The sequence below is a fragment of the Dicentrarchus labrax genome, unplaced genomic scaffold (genome assembly GCF_905237075.1).
Source record: "Dicentrarchus labrax unplaced genomic scaffold, dlabrax2021, whole genome shotgun sequence".
NCBI classification, from domain to species: Eukaryota; Metazoa; Chordata; class Actinopteri; family Moronidae; genus Dicentrarchus; species Dicentrarchus labrax.
Genome location: NW_026136717.1, coordinates 6984933 through 7005814, shown reverse-complemented (window position 1 = coordinate 7005814; position 20882 = coordinate 6984933). Strand labels below are relative to the sequence as shown.

At 41.2% G+C, this 20882-nt stretch overlaps 1 protein-coding gene across 2 annotated transcripts; it reads left to right on the top strand.

Moving 5' to 3' along the window:
- The first annotated feature begins 377 nt into the window (after positions 1-377).
- tdrd7b (tudor domain containing 7 b) lies at positions 378-20818 on the top strand. Of its 2 annotated transcripts, XM_051375271.1 has the most exons (20): positions 378-547; positions 2439-2645; positions 3063-3207; positions 7494-7701; positions 10520-10602; positions 11674-11882; positions 12585-12953; positions 13047-13354; positions 13439-13631; positions 13760-13871; positions 13976-14178; positions 14263-14397; positions 16197-16280; positions 16604-16738; positions 16894-17004; positions 17194-17342; positions 17453-17694; positions 17811-17994; positions 18247-18407; positions 18884-20818. In XM_051375271.1, the coding sequence occupies exons 2-20, from the start codon at positions 2439-2441 to the stop codon at positions 19102-19104; spliced, it is 3459 nt and encodes a 1152-aa protein (XP_051231231.1). In that variant the 5' UTR covers positions 378-547; the 3' UTR covers positions 19105-20818. The 2 variants fall into 2 exon arrangements, with proteins under 2 accessions (XP_051231231.1, XP_051231232.1); XM_051375272.1 differs by lacking the exons at positions 378-547; positions 2439-2645; positions 3063-3207 and adding an exon at positions 5424-5631.
- The last annotated feature ends 64 nt before the right edge of the window (positions 20819-20882 follow it).

The following is a 20882-nucleotide window of genomic DNA, read 5'->3' as shown; positions in this document are numbered from 1 at the left end:
TGACAGAGAGTGCATCAAATATTATAGGGGATGGGAAATAAATAATTTGGGTGTGGACAAAACAAGCTATTTGATGTCTTGGAGTCTGGGTAATTGTAATAGATATTACTTATCTTATGGACTAAACAATAAATTGTATAATCAAAAATACTGTACAAATGATTAAATAATGGGAATAATTTATATACATGAAAAATATTAATTTGTTTGGACTTTCAGGAGGAAAACTAAGGTAAGAGCTGACCTTAATAAACTTACAGCTCCAGCACACATTATTCCATACAATGTAACGTTAATGATCTTTCTCTGTGGTTGGACAGGACGCTCTGTGTTGTGCTGCGGGCCCGGATGCATATATTGACGTGTAATTAGCCAGAAGCCGGTGCACAGCCGACCAATCAGGTGGCGGAGGAGAGGCTGTGCCTGGACCGGCTGGCAGACGCTCCGGGGACAGAGCTCCGGCCGCAGCTCAGCCCTGTGGCGGTGACAGCACTGACAGCGACTGGACCAGGTCCTGACTTCACCTCCCCTGTCTGTGTAGAGCAAGGTAGAATGTTTCTTATAACTTTTATTCTGACTTACATTTACTTTTTATAATACTTTCTCCTGGCAAAGTCTTGCCGGGTGTTTATTATACTCCCGGTTTGGATGGCTCGAAAGCTTTCAAGCTAGCGAGGACGTAGCGACGTACTTCCGGTTGTGATTTTCAAAATCATAACTTGTGTGACTAATGTGCCTAGTACAAAATATTCGGTGCGTCTCTGTAGTTTTATTATGAAGGCAACATTTATGTGCTTCCGGTCGTTGGGTAGCATTTACCAGCTAGCTTCACAAGCCGCTGTCCAGGAGGATTTAACTCGATATTACGCGCTGTATCGTTGCCTGGGCGGACTGTACACCGTGTCTGCGACATTGGGCCGGCTTCATTCAATATTTCAGGACCATTTAACGACAGTTTAGTTCAGAAAACGAAAAAAAGACGGGCAAACTTCATCCAAATAGTTTGGTCCCGATGGAGGGTGTGGAGTCGAAGTGTGACGCGTTACGTCATTCATAGTTTCTCTGTCCCGTCTGTTGTCTGAGCTGCAGAAAGTGGCCATATCAACAAGTGGCCGCCACTCATCCAGTGCGCAAACATTTTACTCGTAACTAGTCAAGTTGATCTGACAACATCATTTCACTTGTTTCCAAGAGTTTTCACCCTTTTCTTCATCACAGTACCATCAATGCCCAGTACGGGAAAGGCTAACATGTACTTTTAAAACACATCTTTATAGAGACTTTATAGAGGGAGGTCAGGAGGGAAGATGAAACTGCCTCACAAACAGGGGTGACTGTACAGATCACACAGTAGGTTGGACACTTGTTTTTCAGCGCCGCAGTGTAGCGCTGGGCAGACTTGCGTTATTGAAGCTGCTTGTTGAGGGTGTGTCTCCACGTCCGCAAGAGTCCAGAGTTTTCTTTCACAACGAATATTTGTTGAACTCTTGAGATGTAGTCGTTATTACACTTTTTACGAAGACCATAATGGCTCAGGTTTGTACTTTATAGAGTTCTGTAAATTCCTCTGTAGGGTTGTTTGGTTTGGCTGCAAACAAACTCAAAGTGTTTGGTGTTTTTTTTGCAGGGAGATGGAATGTAACAGTCTGTACAACAGAGGGGAAATCAGTAACATCTTCAGTCTAAAGCCCTTCATTAAAATGTCTCTAGGGGGCTACAGTGATACCTTGTGGCTGTAAAAAACTAGAGCATTTGGGAGTGAATAAAGTCACATACCTGCTTATTACAGTGGAATGGTAATTGAATAGAGATAGATGAGGCACATACATGTTGTGATCACAGAAAATGACTTTATATCTAACAAGAAATACTTATTTTAATGTACATGACTATACATAGAAAACAAACTACCTCCATTCATTCCAAACCAACATTTCTGACAGCCATTGCTGTCTGTAACAGGGTTGTAGCTTGATTGAAATGCAGTTAATAGAAATCTGCCTAACCAGTCAGCAATTGGCACATGGAACAAACTCAATCTATGTGCACACTGTTGCAGTTCTGAATGGGTTTACATCATCATCATCATTATCACTTAACTTCCTGGCTTAAATGGTTTAGGGAAAACAAAATTGACAAAAAGCTTCAAAATGAGTTAGTCAAGTTCAGAGGATTGGTTCATCTGTTTGTTTTCTTGTTCCTTTCTTTGTTTACATGGTTTATATGAGCTAGTAAATATTCTTTAAGATCTGTACTTCTGTCAATGTATTTATTGACTCTGAATATATAAGTATTTCTCTTGTGTAGTTTTCATTTGTGTAGTTATTTTTATGGCAGGTGTGGAGCTGTTTCCGTTTCTACCTTTCAGCTTTCTATTTCTGCATCAGTTTTGTTTATTTATTTGCTTATTTATGGAATATAGGATTTTTTTTTTCTAGATGGCTGACGTGGAGCTGGTGAAGAAGATGCTGCGGGCCGTCCTCCAGGCTAACAAAAGCGGAGTGTCATTGTCCCGTCTGCAGTCAGAGTACAAGGAGCTGACCGGAGAACAGATACCACACAAACAGATGGGACACAACCACCTGGACGCGCTGCTAGCCAGCATGCCCACTTTAGTCCGCATAGAGCGCAACCGCTCTGGAGAGGTGTGTGTGTGTGTGTGTGTGTGAGACTGGTGCAGGATGGTTGGTTTGAAAGATAGACGTGATTAAACAAGACTTATTCTTTTTTCTACTGCTTACAGCTGTTTAGGAGCAAGGGTCATTAGCAGGCAAAATTTAACAAACAAAACATTTTCTGGTCTAGAAAATACCTGTTTCTAGTCCAGTATTTCATCTCATATAACTTAAAAGGATTAATTCCAGATGACTGATGACAACAAGCTACTATAATGAGATTTCTCCCAATTTCTTTATTGGTTTTATGTGGGTAAAGTTTCAATGTATCCAAAGCGCTATGTGCATGATTTGGATGCACACCTGGAGGTTAATGGGAGGTTATAACTCTGATGAATCTCTTATTGATATTAGTGTGTGTCTGTCTGCTCCTCTCCATCTCTCCAGACAATGTGTTTTGCCTCAGGGTCCAATGAGACAGCTCATCTAGCCAAGGTGGTGGCTCGCCAGCGCAGCTCCAAGAAGACAGGCCGACCCCACCTGGTCAACACCCAGATGAGGGTCAAACCGGCTGCCCCACTCGTCCTCAATGGTAAGATTTTGGACCATCATTTTGGGGCATTTGCAAGCATTAACACATCTACACAACTATTGTCTTTAGCTTGTTTTAAAAATCATTATAACTTCTGTCATTGCTGTTACTGAACTCCATTCCAGCATTGTTTAGCATGCAATATTTTGGGCTAATCACTCAACTATTCTGGTCGGGAAGAGGCTAAACAACTAAATTCCAAGCTAACTCACTTTATGAATACAGAATTGGCAAGGCTTTGGATCTCATGGGTTTACAATTACAATATTCATCAGGAAACAACCCAGTTTCACAAACTGCACATTCCACCTGTAATCTTATAGACTTTCCCTTTTATCAGCCTCCTCTGGAGAACACACATTTAGCTCTACCCTATTACAGATGTTTTTACTGAGTCACAAGGTGACTTTAAATCAGTTAGGTATTGATTAAATGTTATTACAGTTACTGCTAAAATGTAAATATGCTATATATAGTGTATCTTCAAGCTAATTTGAGATCATTACAAATTCCTAATCTGTATTTAACTCTTAATTTAAGAAGTACAAATAAATATGGACTGAAACAGTCTGGCAGCTCTGTGGCTCAGTACCCAAACACTGGAATCAAACAATACATGTTTATAAAGGACTTGAACGTCATTCAGATGTGAATGAATGACTATTTGGCTGCATTATTCCAAACATGTTTGACAACAAAGCAAAGACAACACAGCATAAATGCTTTTGGATGCTTTTGGATGAATATCAGCACAAATGTACAGTACATGTCCATGTGTTGTGATGCCAAGTCATCATCATTGTGAATATAGAAAACATGTAGAAAAAAGTAAACAAATAATGATAAATAAGTGCATCTAATAAAAATGATATTTTAATCAGTAATATTTCATTAAGTGTGTAAATTGTGTTGATGTCAAAGTGAAGTCCAGTTTCGTGAAATGTCTGCCTCAAATTATTGTCATCATCAATTTCTTTTTTTGTTTTCAAAATATATGGAGAGACATCTTTTAGTGATGCAGAGAATGTGAGTGTTGTGTTGACTACATGTTGTGAGTCCTTACTTCCACTAGCACTCACAGTCAGGGCTATAGCCATCTGCCAGTGGTGGAATTGGTGAAATTAGTCCACTTTGTCCTGAAAATCTGTGTGTGTGATACTTTATTTGCCTTTGGGAATTCCTAGGTAATCAACATTGGAATTAATATGACTTTGGTTTCGCACCACAAACAATATACTGGGAAGGTGCATCCTTTCAAAGATCTAACTATTCTGTTAATTATTTCCTGAGAATCAAACAAAAGCCCTTTTTAAAAGGGCCAAAGGCCTTGGATTTGGCCAGCTGGCCACTGCATATCTTTGCTGTATAAAATCCCTCCTGTTTGTATATTGGTGATGACAATTTAGTTTTTTGCCCCTCTTGTCCCCCTTACTGTCATATTGTGTGTTTTTTTTTTTAATCATACCCTGACTAAACACATTTTACAAAACAATAGTAAGCTGTAGCTTGGAAATATATATGTATTATATCCATCCATAGCAACCACTCAGTTCTGTGAATATTTCCTGACCTTTCCAAGACTCCTCTTGGGACCGATGCTACAGTGCAGCAGCACTGCAGAAAGAGAAAACTAGAAAGTTCCCTGTTCCTGTATCAGTACTGTGACAATGCAGCATTAGCAAATGCTTTCTGTGGTGCAGCCCGGCAGTCTGTGGATGAATGACTGGCCTGTTTTAACTGTTGCTTTGTGGAGGCCTGCAGTTCCTTAGACACTAAGAATATCACACACACACACACACACACACACACACACACACAAACACACACACACACACACTAGCAGATAGGTGTATCAGGGTCATATGTGTACAAAGATGCTATCTTTTTCTGACTTTATTTGCACTATAAACACTCATAAAAACTACCATAAATGCACATATGCAAACACGTAATCACACAAACCCCTCCACATGTGTGCACATACACACACATACAGAAACATGCATGTAGATTTCTTTTTAGCGCATACACCTCCGCTAGACTGTGATGCTGCAGAATATTCCCAGAGAGTCAGAGGAGGAAGTGGGAGGTGGTTGTGCAGGGAGGAGAGGGAGAGGAGGAGTGGCAGCGAGAGAGTCGGAGGAAAAGAGAAGCAGAGGGATGGTGAAATGGCAAGGAGGGAGGGGGCAGACAGATGACAGGCAAGGAGGGAGTCTGGAAGAGAGAGAGAGAGAGAGTTGGGTGTTGAGATTTGAGGCTAATGCAGCCTATAGCAGCTGAGAGTCAGCTGCAAGCGAACAGCAGCTGATTCACAAATCAACCTCTCCATCTCTCTCTCTCTCTTTCCCTTATTCTCTCCTCTGCTGCCTCACCAGGATATTGATATTCAGGCAGAGACAGACCAGGGACTGTGTGTCCATGCTGGTGAGGTGACGCGGCGTCTGCTCTGACTCTGTGTGTGTGTGTGTGTGTGTGTGTGTGTGTGTGTGTGTGTGTGTGTGTGTGTGTGTGTGTGTGTGTGTGTGTGTGTGTGTGTGTGTATGCTCGTCCTTGCCTATATTTGCATGTGGATTTAAGGCTGTGCCTGCCTGTGTGTGACTGTTGGGTGTGTATAATGTGTGTGTCTGGAAGTTTTATTGATTAATTAATAGGCTGATTTATTAACTGATTGACTGCCGGTAGCTCATATGGTATAAGTAGCATATCCAGTCAGAGAGAAAGGAATCCTGTTTTGAACTCGCAATTGCCTATTGATTACTTTTGAAGAGGTATAAGCTGATTAACTGCTTGTTGTGTTTTGTCACGGGAAAAGAGATTCAGCAAGAACAGAGAGGATGAGGGAGAAGGAGAAAGTTCTAGATGTTGCTGTGAAAAGAGAGATAAAGAAACAAGTGAAGATAAAAGAAAAGGCAGTAGGAGGAAGAACTGAAAAAGAAAAGGGAGTGTGGGAGTGGAAATGACTAAGGGTTATGCAAGGTATATTGGTGATGTCACTGAGCAGAAATGTGATGTCATGCCGGTCATGCTGTGCTTGAATGATGTAAAGTGATGAGGAGCTGGACTGCTAGGTGCTGTGTTAGGATGATGGGCTTTTTGCTTAACAGACAGTGACTACAGTTACTGGGTTTAATAATCATAGTAGAATAATCTTGCTACTTGGTGTTACATGTACTTCCTCCACAATGATGTTATCAGTCTTAAGCTAAGGAGATAATTAAGACAATTCAACCATTCAAAAAGGTGGAAAGCGTTTTCAACAAGAAACATTATTTTTAATTTATGTATATAGAATATAGTTTGCTATATTATATAGTAGGCTCTTTTCCAGCAGAGCCCCACATCATATTTACACACATACTTTCACTCACCTTAAATGTTCCTAGTGTAGCTGCAGTCACCCCAGTACCAATTGTGTTGTTAGGAAACATCTATTAACTTTCACTGTAACACAAAATCAAGTTAGCCCCATTCAGAAGCTTGCTAATTAAAAAAAGTATTACAATAAATTGTTCAATATTTTGGGAAATACACTTATTCAGGAGGGTTAGGGAGAAGTTCAGTACCACCCATGTTTGTGCATTAACTATTGAACAGCTTACCTTCCAGGCACTAGCTTACTTTACTGTAGCATAAAGACTGGAATCAAGGAGTAACAATTAAGCTGGCTGTCCCCTAAAATTCCTAAATACACATAGCAGCTCCCCTAAAGTCATCACAGTGACTGCCTGGAGTCTCAGCTGGTTTTCCCAGTCCTCACCAGGAAGTTAATTACTGAGATTAACAGGTGCTGACAGGCAACCTTTTTTCCCCACTTCCAGTCTTTATGCTAAGCTAAGCTAAGCTAAGCTAATCGACTCCTTGCTCTAGATCCATAGCTAATGCAGTGACACTGGATCGATTGTCTAATCCAACCCTTGGCAAGCAAACAAATAGGTGTAGTTCCTTTTACTCTCCCACCAATTTATTACACAATCCAATTGGGAATTAACTTACAAGTTCAAGAATGTAAGAAAGTTTTCTCAACTTCACTTTCGATATTGTGATGTTGCTGCTCGCTGGCTCGCTGATTGGAGCTACGATGTTCTTCAGATCTACTGAATCTACAGTTATCCACAGATATCTATGACACTGTGTCCTCCAGACAGACACACTGGCCTGTCTCAGCATCAGGTTCAGCTGAGTCAGGGTGTGTTTCTGTGTGTGTGTGTGTGTGTGTGTGTGTGTGTGCCTGTGTGTCTGTGTCCATAGTTTTACTTCCCTTGTTGGCTTTATCTTTCTCTCTGTAGCCAAACCTCAAACCTCTCTGAGGCAGCCGAACCACCGCGGGCGAGGCGGGGGTAGAGGAGGAGGCGGCGGCCGAGGGTCAGGACATGGAGACTTCAGACAGGCGAGGGACATGAGGGATGGCCAGTCAGAGGGCAAGACTGGGGCGCATCCACACAAGATGTCCAATCAGAACACACCCAACAGGAAAGGGAACCCTCCTACAGAGAAGTGAGTAAGGGGAACGGTTAGGAGCTAATTAAGTGTAAGCAGTTGGACACAGAGGAGAAGCTCAACTGAATTATTAATTTAGGTTACCTATAAATGACCTAGTTCAAATAAGTGTATGAATTTAGATGATTTTAAGTGATCACTTTTATGTTGTTTGAGATAAAATATATCCAAAATACAGTCTTTTTTGCCTTTGAATAATCTACATAAAAATATGATTTGTTTCAGGCATTTAGTATGAAAAGACAACTGTAGCTTACATCCCAATGCTAAAGCTCCACATATTTGTGGGATTTACTAGCACCATTATATGTGGAAGTCACCAGCCAGGCTTCCACACTGCTTAGGAAACAGAGTAGAGGAATTTGTAAATGACCAACATGCTGAGAAAAGCTAAATCTCATGCCAAAACATTTCCTGTAGATTCACTCTACAGTGCAACAGGCTTTCAAAATTCTTTAAACCATCTGAGACAATTACAAAAAATTTAATATTTTAGAGTGGTGAATTACCCACTTTCGTGTATTTTCTTGTCACTCTCCACTATCCAGTCTAACCTCAGCCAGAAATCAGTGAAAATCCAAGTTAATCGTACATGTCCCCTATTCATTCTTTATTTCTTTCTGTCTTTCTGCCCCCCCCCATCCTCTCCTCCCCACCTGTGTGGTCTGAGCTGAATCAGAATAGGCTGTTGGTGAATGGGAGCCCAGTTGAACTCTGGTTGGATTCTGAGAGCAAACAGCATCCCCACTGCTGCTTATTCAGCACTGGGCTGATGATGTGCTCTCTAGATTATTCTGGTTCTCTCGCTCTGTCTGGCTCTGTCTGTGTCTAATTCTACGTCTTTCGACATGTTTGGCACATTTTCATTGTTCAACTTCATTTATTTTTATCTCCATTATTCATTCTCTCTCTTACACTGTCTGTGATTTTGTCAGTAGATTACTCATAAATATGCTTTGATCCCCCCCTCTGTTAGTAATTGACCCAAAACCAATTTTCCCCTTCTAATATTAGCAATGATTCCAATTGACTTTGGCTTCACTGTCCTACTGCTGTTCATCATGATATGGACTCCGATAAAAGCCTGATTAATTGTTATGGAAGAAGCCATCTAGAAGCATTGTGAGATATTATCTATCTGCGTTGCTTAAACATGGAATCAAGATTAGTTCAGCTCATTGACCGGCTCTCCCACTTCCATCCATCCACGGCTCTGTTCGTCCATCCACTGTGAAAACAACTGACATCAGTGCTCTGTCAGTGTCTCCATGGGTGTCCAGTGTGCCCGCTGGCCCAACGCAGCACAATAGAGCGGCACGGTGGGAAGCCTGGTGTGGCGGCAGGGGACACGAGCCCAGAGCAGGGGGGGACGTGAGCCCTTTCTAATCCCTGCTCTATTCTCTTGTAGATTAACGCTTCTAAACCGACACAGAGTGAATCAGCACATCTCTCTGTATCCCTCTAGATCTTCCATTGGACAGTACAGTCATCATTTGTGTGTGTGTGTGTGTGTGTGTGTGCTTGCATTATGGGATGCCTGGCAGTACAAGTGGTAAATTCTTTAAACAGAATGAGAGAGCCAACGTGTAGTTTAAATACTTTAACTAGAAGCACAGGAGAAATTAGTTGAGGAGGCTAGTCTGCATGTGGATGCCAGAGTTTTGTAGGTGTTCAGGCAAATGCTGCCTCCGCCTGGGGAGAGGAAGTTGTGTGACAGGCTGGGTAGCTGTTATTTGTATAGTTGTTCTTGGTTTAATCTTATAATGTTACTTTTTCTTCTCAAAGTTGCAATGTCTTAATAGAAAAATAAAAATGTGGCTTCCAGTAGAGAAATTCCTCCCCATTGCTACCTCAACATTTATTCTACTGGACAACAATTACATCAGTCATCCGAAGATGCAGCACTCTGAGTAGCAGTAGGTTTGTGTCAAGTCTAGATCATCAGTGATGTTTGATCCTGCTGTCATTCCTTCTGACCACCTCCACCTGCACAGTGCACAGATCTGTGTATGGAGAGTAAAGTCCTTTAAACCTTCTCACAGCCATTTAGGGTCACAAAGTGAATGGCCTTCTTACTCTCTTTATTGATTGCTTGCTTCCATTATTAGCTATGTACCAGGGTGAGCCAGGAGTTGTGACAGAAGAGAGACAAGAAGGGATAGAGAGGCTGAATCAATAGAAATGTTTAAACAAAGCAGTTACTGTATAATTGAGGTGACTGAGATTGACCTACAAGATAAAATTACGTACATTAAAATCAGTTCAACCATGTGTACAAAAGGAGATGGCTCTTTTACACAGAGTAGAAATCTCTCCATGCATTCTCGGTTTGATGCTGACTAGGGTTTGAGTAGCATCTGATATGCTACACACAGTGAGTGCAATGCAGTATGCAGTGTGCTATATCTCAGGACCCGTTGTTCTAGACCGATGGGGGATGGGACATTTTGATAAATGGGTTGTGGTACTGAGGTACAAACCAAAAAAGACTTTGTCTTTTACTGAACTTAAGCAGGTTATGTGGTTAGACGTTACTAGAGTCCTTTTTTATAGATCTCAGAGTGTGCTTTGCCTAATAAGAGATTAAGGATCAGACATGCAGCACAGAGCCAGACCCAACAGAGCCATAAATCTGTAGTCAGCGTTTAGTGATTTTTTTAAAATTATGCACGAAGATGATGGATGGAGAATGTATGATTTTTAAGGTTCAAAAAAGAGACAAGACTATGGTTCCAGTCTGTTTTCTTCATATTTTTTTCTCTCCCAGAGCCCGTAGAAAGTAATCCTCCTCCTTGTTGTGTTCTCTTGTATCCAGATCAGACAAGAGGATGACCCTCCCATCACGGTTTCAGAAGGAGGTACATGCTCACCTTTCCAGAAACTCCCAACAGACTGGTCGTAAGTAGGACATGCTGCTGTTTATTATGCCTAAAATACATTTTATGTAGCTTTTTGTCCCCTAAAGGAACAAAGATGTCGCCAAGACCTGTATTACTTAAGACGATTCACATTCTGGCCACCTGCTCTAAGCGTCACCAGAGGACATTTAAATTTAAGACTCAGCTAAGTAAAGGACAGTTTTGCCGTGTCATGCTGGGCTATCTTCTACTGAAGTATTAAATCACACCAGTCCCTCTATTATAGATCGTCTTTATTATGTAATGTGTAAAGGAAACAAACTCGTCTCAGTTGCTTCTCTAGGATTCCTACAGACATGCGTTGTATTTTAAAAGCTTTGAACTTAATCAGCTCCCAGTTGTCTGTGTGAGCCTCCCTTCTCTTACCTCCTCTGCTACAAGTCTTTACTTCAACTAAGAATGTGTTTGTTGTCACGTTGCCTGTTTGAAGGAGGGCTATGGTCAGTGTAGCCTGGGGGAAAGCACTGGAATGTAATAAACTGCAGAGCTTTGAGGGACATATATTGAAGGCTCCAGCCATTTCAGACAGGCAGAAGAGACTATTAAAGTTAGAAACTGACTCGTTTAAGAGCCTTTGCTTCCTGTATGTAAAGAGCCATCCCTGAGTGAGGAGGACATGATTTTAACTTGAGATGACCCCTGTTTAATAAATGTGCAGGACCTATGCTTCACAGTGTTAGATACTGTTATAACATGGCTCAGTTTAATTATTGTCATTCAAGGGATTCACATGTTCTTTTAGTGTAACTAAAATAGAAAAGGCTGAATCCATTGGCAAAAGGAATCTTAACTTTGGTTGTGAATATGTTGTATTATCATTCTTCCGTCCATCTATCTTTTTTGATTCAAATCAACCATCTGTCTATTTCAAGACTCAGCTGTGGAGAAAAGCAATCATCATGCAATCCACAAGTTTCAGGGGCGAGAAGATGAGAGTTGTCGAAGCAGTAATTGCCTGCATGTTTAATCTCTCTTTTCTTCTTCTTCTTCTTCTTCTTCTTCTTCTTCTTCTTCTTCTTCTTCTTCTTCTTCTTCTTCTCCAATCTTCCAGCACCCTTGAATCTAAACGAGAGCCCCGGCTCGGGAAAAGGAAAGCCCTATAACCCTCAGCAGGTCCAGGGTCGCATCAGGGAGATCCTGGGGAAGTACAGTAACGGGTTCTGGGTGTCGAAGTTGCCTCAGATCTACAGAGAGCTGTACAAACAGGACCTGCCCACTGAATCCATCAAAGACCTGGAGACCTGGACGCACATATGCACTGTATGCTATTTGTTATATTTTAGCATTATAAGAAGCATTTCTGTTTTCAAATAATTATCTCAAATAATGATCACAAATAATTACTTTTGTGATCAATTATAATACAGTAAGGCAAATGAAATATATGCATATTGTTTCTGGTAACGTGAAGAATTCCTTTTTAATATTTCTTGTCACATGTACAGTTGAAGTATCCCAGTGACTGCATAAAAGTATAAATAAAAAGTATAAAAAAGTATCCCAGTGACTATATAAAATAATAGTCTCCAGACAAGGCCTGGTAAAGTGAAAAATACCTATTAACAAGAAAATTGACTGGTCAGAATAGAGACAGTATTTCATATATCTAAACCTAATTTAATAGAAACATTTGCAGATGTTTTAATTTAAAGTCTAAATTTGTTTGTTTCTCTTTGTATTTATCTGATGCATGCAAACATAAAAACACACAAACCGAAACCCAACAGTACTATTCTAAGTAATGTCATATAATTTTAGTTATTATCTACATTAAAGTATTTATATAGCACAAATCAGCATTCATTTTCTTAAAGAGGACTTTTTGAACCACTCTTTCTATCAATGGAAGATAAATATTGTTTCTTTCTTGAATATAATTTCAAGAACTCACCAACTAGTCATGTTCAGTCTGTATTGCCAACAAAGTGCTTTATCGTGAATCCTCTCCCTTTATTCTTTTAGGTAGAGAAAACCTGCAGCAGCAACCCATCAGAGCTGCTACTCTACCCTGCCAAGGAACAGACCGCCACATCCTCCCCTTCACCCACCCTTAACCCTGACTCCACCTCTGCCCCTGTTCCGACTTCAAACACCCCCGCAGACAAACCCCTGCAGTCCCCTGTCCAAAAGAGACCCCCCAGCGCCCGTCTGACCCGCTCTGGTTCTCGCTCTCCTCAGTCTCCACCATCGTCCTCCTCGTCCCCAAGCCCTCCCTCCTCCCCTGCCACCCTTAGCCCTGACCTGAAGCTGAAACTGGAGGAGCTGCTGGTAAAGTACTCCAATGGTCTGTGGGCCCACGCGCTCCCCAAGCTCTTCCAGGACACCTACAAAGTCAGTAACCCTTTGAAACACTATCATATTAATGTCATTGCCAAATTGAGGAGCTAGGTGCACTTATTTTTAATTTTGTTATTGTTTCACAAGACCAAACTGCCTGGACATGTCCTAGAGAACCTTCACCTCCTCTCTGACATCTGCACCATCGACTACCCAATGCCTGACAACCCCAAGAGAGCTATCTTGTACAGGAGGAGCAGCACTGGAGTCGGAGAAGGAGAGGATGAGAACTGTAATAGGAGGAACTCCTCCATCAGTGAGGAGGAGCTGATGGTGAGGCAGGAGCTTGGTAGGAGGCTAAGTAACCATGCGGTGCCTTCTCTGCAGATCCCCAAAGAGGAGTACCCCTCTGTGCTGGTGGTGGAGGCCACCAACACCAATGCAGTCATACTCAGGTAGGAGATAACTATATGTGTGGATGTGCTCTAAGACTCGACAGTTCATAAATCTCTCCCCGTTTGTCTCTCCTCCTCTCTCAGGTACATTGGTGAGGGTTACTCGCAGGCCCAGGAGTCCATGGAGGATGAAATGAGGGAGTTTTATGGCCTGGACCAAAGCAGTCCATGTCCTTTGTCATCTCTATCCTCGGGCCAACTTGTTGCTGTCAGGGCAGAGGAGGAAGAGGAGATTCTGAGGGCGCAAGTCTGCGAGGTCATGGCCGACAAGGTCAAGGTGAGAATAGGAAGAAGTGATCCAGGACACTAGTCATTGAAGGTTAAATGACCTTGTGTGGAAGGCTTATGGTGGAATTTAAAAAAATATATTAGTGAACACTGTGGTCTTTGCCTTTGGATCTGTAGGTGTACTATGTGGATCATGGCTTCTCAGAGGTGATCAGCAAAACCAAAGTGTTTGAACTGCACGAGAAGTTTTTCCAGCTGCCTTTCCAGGCAACCAAGTGTAAACTGGCTGGTGAGTCTTTTTGTTTCACTACACCAGGGGTCAGCAATCTTTACAAAACAAAAAAGAGAAAAATTTGTCTGAAGCCACAATACACATTTTGTGTGTGTATCCAGGCCTGGGGCCATTCTGTCAGGAGCCTGCCGTTCTGAAGAAGTTTGAGACAATGGCAAGTGGAAGGATCCTATTGGCTGAGATCCTAGAGAGAGGGCAGACCCCTCTTGTCGTCCTGTACGACACGTCACAGGATGATGATGTCAACATCAACGCTGCCTGTATGAAAGCCCTGCAGGACAAGACGCTAGCCAGCCCGTTACAGGTACAGGAGAGTTTGTGAATGTGTGTGTTGTTTGGTCAGTGTGTGTTTACGGCACACTAAACTTGTACCACTGACTCTCCTCAGGTGAACAGTGCATATATGAACGTGACTGTCAGCAGCGTCTGCTCAGATGGGACTGTCTACTGCCAGCTGCCCTCCAGAGGACTTGCCAAGCTGAATGAGATACTGGAGAATATAGAGACATACTTCCACTCACAGGTTAACACCATGCTACATCTGATGTCTCACTGTGTTTTTGAAACTCTAAAAGGTTTTACTTTTTTATTCAGCCAGAGTACAAATGCACCATAGAGCTCCATTGTTGACCAACAACTCTTAAAAACACATCAGTAAGCTACAGTGTTACCCTGGGTTACAGGTTCATTACAATGAACACTGTAATGAACAGTTTGTTTTTATTTAATACCACATTTAATGTCCTGCTACTATAAATACTCATTTGAGCACCAAATGTAATCCACAGCAGAGAATAGTCCCAGGCACTGTTCACGCTTGTTTAAAGGACCAGTGTGTAGGATTTATTGGCAACTAGTGGTGAGGTTGCAGATCACAATCAATTGAATACTGCTTGCCTTCCAAGTGCCTTCCAAACATACCTATGAATATTATATTCCATTTCTGACATTACTGTGATAATAATGTCTGTTGTAAGACCCATTGTTCTTGTGGGAGGAGGGTTGTGAAGGGTGACAACTCCCCTACAGAATACATATGTAACAAACACTGTAGTTCTATTGAAGTTTTTGATTTTATTTTAGACCTATAGGCCCACTCTTGGTCTGGAACTACACTTCTATACTTATTCAAAGCTGTTGGCAGCTCATTTCATTTACTTCTGTTCATTTCATTTTTTTCATGGTTGTCAACCTTTTCTTTGTGTAGCTTTACACGTCACCCTTTCTACAGTTTAGTAGGTGCAGCAATTGCATTACCATATATTTGCATATATGTTTTTATCAATATAGAATAACTATTTCTAAATGGAACACAGGGTGCCCAATGTGTTGCATACTCCTGACTGGAAATGAGAAATATGTACCTTCCTTGCCATGTGCTAATGTGTCTGTTAAATATGTATGTGTTAATTCCAGGATGTTTAGTTAGGCGCCATATTCACAGTGAGTAAACGGAGTACACTAGAACTCACACAATCTTCTGAAAAGCCTTTTGTGAATGTATTTGTGCTGTATTGCTATGTTCAGGCGGAGTTGTGGACAGATTGAGATTAGGTTGATAATCTGGAGTTAAGACATTGCCAAGCCACTTAATCGGATAGCAGCAGTGGAGCTGATGCTTTTTCTAGGTGTGCCAGTGCTGTCCTTTAAAGCTCATACTTGCAGCTCAGTAACGCTTTACGTCAGTGTTTAGGTAAACACAGTGTTGAGTCTGGTAATGTATTTTTACCAAGGCTAAAGACTTCTTGCAAACTTTCATCAGTTCACTGTCAGAGACAGTGTATTTAAAATAATCAGAAGTTACATTTTTATACGTCATTTCATGTCATTTCATTAAATATGAATGCATTTTTACATCCTTTATCCTCAAACATAATGTAATGTAAATATCCTGTTTAGTAATCCATAGTTGAGCAAAATGTACATGGTTTTATCTGTTAAGGTAACTCCCTCTGCTGGTGCAGGTAAATTTGCTGTCATCAATCAGCTGTTGTAATAAATGTAGATGGTAACTCTTCAAGGATTAAATGAACCATTCATAAATCTCTAACATATGCTATGTTATTTTCTTAAACATCAACAACCCTTTCCATTTTAAGTTACCACAGATCTAAGTCCTAATCTCTGGTGTCATTGCAGTGTACACCTGCAGCAGACTGGTTGGACCTGTGAAATGTTTGTGTGAGCTTTTACAGTATCATTTTATTGCAGTCATAAAGCAGCAGTTACACATAGTAACCTTGCCAATCCAGAGGAAATACAGTCAGATTTAACAATAGCATGATGAAAACGGTTTCTTGATTAATTTTTTTTCTCTTCCAGGTAACATCAGAGTTCCTGGTATCCAGACCCTTCTGTGGGAAAGGATGCTTGGCTCGCTACAAAGGCAAATGGTCCCGTGTAGAGGTAAGAAGGCACTGTACTGCACTGCAGCTCAGACTGTGAATTATTAAACAAATCCACATACGATTGATGTTGGCCTGAAAGAAGGATAAAGTCACATTATTGCACAACAGAGCCAGGTGTGGTTGCCATGAGGGCAGAGATCAAAAAGAACTAATAACTAAATACTTAAGGTCAGCCGAGTAATATGATTTGAAACTGGCAGAACATCTAACAGCCATTATATATAACAGTCTATACCTCCATATAACTCTTGAAATCGATTTTGTTTGTATGTTTTAACTGTAAAAAATAAGACGTTTTCCTTTCTATGTTCCTGTCTTTAGATCACCAACCTTCACGGCAGCAGAGTGCTGGACATCCTGTTCATTGATGTGGGTGTGCAGGCTTCTGTAGAAGTGTTTGAGCTGAGAGAGATCCCACCGCCATTCCTCCGTGACCTCATGGCCATCCCACCACAGGTCAGCTCCATGCCTTCAAAGTAGTAGTAGTCAAGAACAGTCAAGAGCAATGATCCAAGGAGAGTTTTGTTATGCACTGTTGTAGTGAGGGCAGCTTCTTCATACAGTCCAACAAGGATTATCTGAGAAAATGACATCCATCAACATGTTTTTAGGCTGTGAAGTGCTGTCTCGCAGACCTGGCTGTCAGCGTTGGATCCTGGACTCCAGATGCTGTCCAGTGGCTTCGAGAGAAAGTGCTCAACACCACAGACTGTAGCATGAAGGTAAATTGCCACCTGTTCTTCCTCAACATCTAAACCAGGGATCTGCAACGTGGTGCCTGAGGGCAGTGAAAGTGAAGAATACATATAACTGTCTATCCCTATAGTTGTCTTTTTCACATTGCTATGTTAGTTTCTTAACATTTACTTACCACGACTGCTACTACTAGTATTTTCTTCTCTCACCCCAAGGTTGCCAAGGTAGATGAAACCAAGCGCTGCATTTACATCCACCTTTTCACCGACAAGAGCTTCCATGACCCTGCCCGTAGCCTCAACCATCAGATGGCCCAGTCTGACCTGTTCAAACAGCGGCCAGATGTTTTCCTGACGAGCCACAGGTTTCTGCTGCTTTTATATTTACCTGTATTATTCCCTCACTGTTTACATTCAGTTAAGTTATACATTACTTTATACATTAAATGTCTTGTTTGTTAATTGAATTTCACAGCCCTGCCAAGATCTCCACAGCCACTTTATCCTCCAAGACTTCTAGCACCAGTAACTCCATTAATGGGAGTCATGTGTCAACTTCAGTCCCAGCCAAGCCTCATCTCAGGAGGGCTTTGTCAGGACCCAGAGGAGGTGGAGGAGGCAACACCACCACCACCACCACCACCAGCCCACCAGAGACACCGTCATCCCCCTCATCCTCTCTCCAGCTTCCTCCATTACTAGAGCTGCCCCCAGCAGGTAGTGGAAATCTTACTTATTAAAGACAAACATATTCCAAGGCATGAAATCAACCGTTTATGCCTTAATGTAGCCTAGAAAATCACATGTTCATATGACAGTCTTTTTCTTCTCAGGAAACAACATAGATGTTTATGTGTCAGTGGCGTGCCACCCAGGTCACTTTGTGCTGCAGCCCTGGAGAGATATGTACAAACTTGTGGTGTTGATGGGAGAGATGATTCTCTACTACAATAAAACTGAGCAGAAACCACTCAACATAGAGAAGAATCAGATATACGCTGCTAAAGTGGAGAACAAGTGAGTAAAGCAATTATTTATTTCATTTCATTCATGAAAACATTGGGCACAACTGAAAATTTGATCTTGAACAGCCTGGAGCTAGCTCTGGCTCAAAGAAAGACAATACATTAGAGTATACTCTATTAATCTGGTTTCCACTGAGCATTTGTGGTTGGGTTCTTCTGTCATTTTTCTGCCTGTAGTGAATATTCAATATATAAATATATGTGCTTTGCCTAAATATATCACTTCTTCCCTCACTTCTCTCAGCTGGCATCGTGTGTTAGTGAAAGGAGTTCTGACCAATGGGTTGGTGTCTGTGTACGAGTTGGACTACGGTAAACACGAGCTGGTCAGCTGCACGCAGCTCAGACCACTGATCAAAGAGTTCAGACAGCTGCCGTTCCAGGGAATCACTGCTCAGCTGGCTGGTGAGTAGAGTGGACTTTCACAACGGAGTGATGGCTATTACTAAGGTCATGTCCAAACTCCAGTGGTGGAATACTCAATTAAAGTACATAAATATTATTTTGAGGTACTCTAACTTAGAGTTAATTAGAGTTAACTTAAAGTATTCCCATTTGCTGTTTCTTTATATTTCTAATTTTGTATTTCTACTATTGCATCAATATTTACTTGTTACCACACAGATTAATATTTTACATATAAAACATATAATGAACTCATACAATATGATGCCTTTTTTTATTAAACTGCCCTTTCCCAACTACTTTACACTGCCAGCTTGTTCTACTACTTTATACAAAATAGTGATAGTATCCCAAAGGACATTTTTCTGCGAAATTAGTACATTTGCTTTTGATACTTTAAGTACATTTTACTGTTCTTCTTGTAATGGAGTATTTTTATATTGTTAAACTGCTCATTCATATCTGACTCTCTGCAGGATTGAAGCCGAGGCAGTGGTCAGAGGAAGCCTCCATCGTTTTCAGGAACCACGTGGAGAAGAAACCACTTGTGGCCCAGCTGGAGGCTGTACAGGAAGCCGCTAACCCCTGGGACAGGAAGTTGACCGTCTTCCTGGTCGACACTTCACAGGAAGAAAGGGACATCTGGGTGCATGACATCATGGCTGAATTTGCCGATGAGCTGACCAATGAGCTGTAGACAACCGAAGATCGTCAACGAGTCTTACTAGCTGAGCAGTTGTCCAGTTGTGAATGAAGACACTGTGAGTTGTGGATAGACAAAATAGAAGAAGCTTATCCATCTTTATCTATCTACCATTTAGGGGGACTGACAGAAGAAGGAAATGAAAAAAATGAAGGACAAGTTGCAAGAAGAAGGGAAATTGAGAGGTTTGATAGCATGTAGAGACTGACATTGACAGAAAGACAAGAGGTGTGGGTGTTGTAGCCACTTGCTTGTTGTGTTTTGGGCTGTACATCGAAGGATGTTGTGATGTGATTTTGAGTGACTGCAGTGTAACCATTGGACAATACACCTATGCATGATGTTGGTCCAAACTTGCCACAAATACTCAAAACATACTTTCAGCATACAGTAAAAAACTGCTGAATCTATCCGTAATAGTCTCACAAAGCTGTGCAAATGATACAACATGCATTCATATACCTGTCGTATGGGCTTTAATGCAATGCAGCATCTAACCTTACAGTACAGTGAGTGCATCCACTTTCAGTGTGTGTCATCTTGGCGGGGACGCCTGAATACCCTCAACCCTGCCAATGTGAGCACCATGCACAGTGCACAAAATGTTAAAATTAACTAAGCAAGTTCTCACATGCTAGGAAAACGTATATGCATTTGTTTACAAAACTCTGCTTTTTGGATGGTATTTCTGATCGTCATAAAGTTTACATAAAGTTAGAGCAGACATTCCCCCTGAGAGGAGAAAAAATAGACGTGTCAGTGGGTCATGGTGGACAGACGTAATGTGATTTTCAGTTTTAAAACTAACTTTCGGGTGCAGTATCTATCTTCTTGGTAATCGATGGGAGCAGTTTTTGCAGTTGGTGCTTTTAGTGCACGAGTCTGCTGAACTTACTGGCCAAACAAAACCCAGACACAGAAGTTAAAAGGTTTTGGTGATACTCAATGTGAGATATGTTTTGTTTAATCCCAACATTCGTTGTTTTCAGTGTTGGTAGGCTACATTCTGGCACTGCAGATACTTTAATTTTAATCAAATTGAAAGAATTGACATGTTATGTACATGAAAAAAAAAAAAAAAAAACAGTTCCTCAGATGAAATTTTTAACTTATGGTCTACTTCCTGACCGGTGAAGGCAGTGACTCATCCATCTCTTCTCCTCCTGTGAAACACTGATTCCAGTGTGACTCTATGCTTTTTAGGAGTTAAGGAGTATCTCTCCTGTTATTCTGTTTCTTGTCCAACCACAAGACTTTTAATTTCAGCAGAATATATGTGCTGCATGTTGCAGATCTTTCTGAATTGTGTGCACATATAGTTTGATCGATGTTATAATAATAAGCAGATTAAGTTACCAGTAGTGTTAAGCTTTTAGATTTTCAAATAGGATATAAGCTCTGCGTGGTTAGTTCCAGTGCCACCATCAAATGTTGGCCTGATGTGGGATTTTATTCTAAAATGTGACTCTTCGGGACATACCTGCACCGTGGTTTGGGATGTGCAAATGCTTCTCCAATTCTAAAGACAGTAGACGTGACAAAGCTCAAAGCTGCATCGTTGTTAACAACTGACAATGAATTTAATTTATATTTAACTTATATTCTCTAGATGATAATTAACATTATCATTTCCATTTCGTTTGACAATGACCTGACATGGTAATAAAAGACTTGTTTTTTGGAATAAAGTCAGTTTGAGAGGTTTAAATGTGATCAGTCCATTGAATTACTGATTCTATTGTATATTATAATGGTGTTGTGGTGTTTCATTG